Source organism: Nannospalax galili, unplaced genomic scaffold (assembly GCF_000622305.1).
Source record: "Nannospalax galili isolate Female #2095 unplaced genomic scaffold, S.galili_v1.0 scaffold25, whole genome shotgun sequence".
NCBI classification, from domain to species: Eukaryota; Metazoa; Chordata; class Mammalia; order Rodentia; family Spalacidae; genus Nannospalax; species Nannospalax galili.
The window spans coordinates 1,958,774-1,961,597 of record NW_008355642.1 but is presented as its reverse complement, the minus strand read 5'-3'; the positions used below and the strand labels follow the sequence as shown (position 1 = coordinate 1,961,597).

At 36.4% G+C, this 2,824-nt stretch overlaps 1 protein-coding gene across 4 annotated transcripts in view; it reads left to right on the top strand.

Moving 5' to 3' along the window:
• The window catches only part of Tmem164 (transmembrane protein 164), a 207,680-nt gene that overhangs the window by 99,156 nt on the left and 105,700 nt on the right, over positions 1–2,824 (top strand). For all 4 annotated transcript variants that reach the window (XM_017803143.2, XM_029556052.1, XM_008852956.3 and 1 more), the window contains one exon: positions 1,096–1,145. Coding sequence is in view for 3 of the 4 variants with exons in the window: in XM_029556052.1 (XP_029411912.1) it covers positions 1,096–1,145 (50 nt within the window). In the remaining variant the exon portion in view is untranslated. The remainder of the gene's footprint in view (positions 1–1,095; positions 1,146–2,824) is intronic.

The window sequence follows — 2,824 nt, the reverse complement described above, 5'->3', positions numbered from 1 at the left end:
GATCAAGAAATATATGTCTAGGTAAGGTTTATCTGAGAACAACTGGTCTTTGCCCAAGATTTATCTACATGACACACAGTAATTAAAAATACCAGACTGGTGGAACTAACCTTCTTGGGTGTTTAACAGACATACTTTGAGGTCTATAATAATTTGGTCAGAGGGACATAAAGGACAATTTTTGCTCCTCGCCCTCCTAGGTCGACTAGTTCCAGGGGACTATGAACATTCAGACTTTTAAATCCTTAATCCGACGGAATGTCTTTAACCCCTGGAGTAGTTGAATCCAAGAGCAAATCCAAACCATATGAAACTACCAGGAATGGCTGACCTCATCCCTGGGGGTTTTGTTAAAAATACAGATTTTAGGGCCTCAGGTTTATGGAAATAGATTTCGTAATGTGAGACCCCAGGAATTTGCATGTTTAGCAAGTGTTTTGCAAGTGATGTTTTGTCCTTGATAACATTTGAGGACCAGTGTGGGCTACTGACGGCCAAACGTTGCAAGTCTTCAGAAGCTGTACTTCAGGCCTGCATCACACCCATGAGCAGGGATATGATTGGTCCCTTAAAATGACAAGATTCTTTTGGCTTGCTTTTGACCTATCAGGAGAACAGAATCTTAAAAATCATCTAGATAGACACGTAGAAATAAATAAATAAATAAATAAATACATACATACATACATACATACATACCCAAGTAGGGTTTAATGTCTGGGGTGGCAGTTTGATAGGATTTCCAGATTTACCTGCCCTGGGTTAAAATTTCAAAGACTGGCTACTTGTGTCATTGAAGTTGAAGCATTAAAAATTGAGTCTATCAAACCCTGTCTATCTCTGTATGTCTCTCAAACACAAACATGTGCATGCATGTGCAAACACAAATGTACTTTGATAAACTATTTGTTTGTCCTTTATAACATTTTACAGATATACAAAATATACAGATTTTACCTTCCTAATTTTTTCCATTACATTTTTTTTTTGCATTAGTCATTTGGTTATTTTGGTTTTTATGTTATTATTGAAGCAACACTGAGGCATTATGCCCAATGTTTTGCTTGCTAACCATTCTTAATTCTTCAATTGCAGATCTTTCTCCTGGCCTGTCCTCCATGTCCGGGAGCTATCGTCATTTTCAAGTAAGAGAAAATTGTGTTTTTCTCCATTGATGTTGCTATTAAGGCATTTCTACTAGTTTGATGACAAAGGACAATGTGCTGGCAACCCACTGGCCAAATAATGTTTGGTCCTCTAAAAAGTCTTTGACGATCCACTGAGCCAGAAAACTGCTGTACATGGGCATGTGTCTGTTGTCCATTCCTGGCAAATCCTATTGCCAGGATGCTTTGGAAACTCACCACGCTGCTTAAGTTGCTCTTGATTCTTTTTGGGGTCCAAAGATCTATCCCATATAGATCCCCTAGTCTCCACTAAGACTGCAGTCTTTGTATCGAAGGCCATTCATTGTTCCTGTGTCTTAGTGGATATTTCTCCTTAAAGAGAAAGACAAAGTATTGGGGATTATGGGGATTGATCTCAGGGTCTTGTACTTGCCTGGGCAATGGTCTATTACTGAGCTACATCCCGAAACCCAATAAATCGTGACTTTAAAATATCAGTAAGCACAAATCCACTAAAGTACATTGTAAGCAAGCTGTGTTTCTCTGAAGGCAAGTTTACTTAGATGAAATCAGTAAGAGTTCCGGAACCCTCATTTTAACCATGAGATTTATCTCATTCATCAAACCCTTTATTTGAATTGTTAATGAGAAGGTAAATCAACTGAATTAATTTCATTTTTCCCCCTTTTCTGGCCCCCAATTTGCAGCTATTGCTGAACAGTGAAATGGCCAGAGGGAGGGAACAGGAAGTAAAAAGCCTAGCAGATGCTTTGATATTTGGAAGTGGTGTAAATGGTTTTCTGATTTGCTTAAGTCATTAAAATGGTAGGCAGGGGGAAAATACCCCATTTGCTGTTGCAAACAGCTCCTCAAAATAGCCAGTTAGTTTCTTGCCTTAGGTTAGTAAGTTTTTTTTTTGGTGAGGGGTAATGGATCCTGATTCTATTTCTTATGTGGACAACTGCTAAAGGAAAGGGATATTTAACCCCACTTCCCTCCCTGGCCTTTTCAAAATCAGCTCTATCATTCAGCATAATGTTTTAAAGGTAACATTCATTGGTTTTATTTCATTAGGGTGAAAGCAACAATTTTCATCATAGAAAGTACCGAGACACATAAAAATGAAAATAACTACCTGAATCCTACCCCCTAGAGATAATTTTGCTTATTGCCTTTCTTTCTGTTTTGTTTTTATAGGCAGAAATCATATTGTTTGTTGGAGACTTTTACTGTGTCCTCTCTACATTTAATTTCATTTATTTTACTTATATTTTTATATTTATGCATAAATACATAAATATGATTACTGGAATTTTCACAGGGGTCCTTTTCAAGTTATTTTTTTGCTTGGCCCTTTGCTTATACCATCCCTGAGTATGCCAACTGATTTATACCTTTCCATGTGTTTAGGCACACTCATGTGCATTTTGGAACTTTCATTAATTGTTTAAAAAATATAGAATTTTATATTCTTCAATACACCTTGCTTTTTCACTGAACAATATCTCATGGAAATTTATCAAAGGCTATAGGTATATGTCTTACCTTATAAAGCTACAAAATATTTCATGGACATATAACAGTTCATCTTAGCATTTCCTTATTAATGAACATTTAATTTAGTTTCTTTCCATTATGCTGAAATTAACACCACTGTTCATGTACCCTTATATATTGTTGCTTTTACTTTATAGATA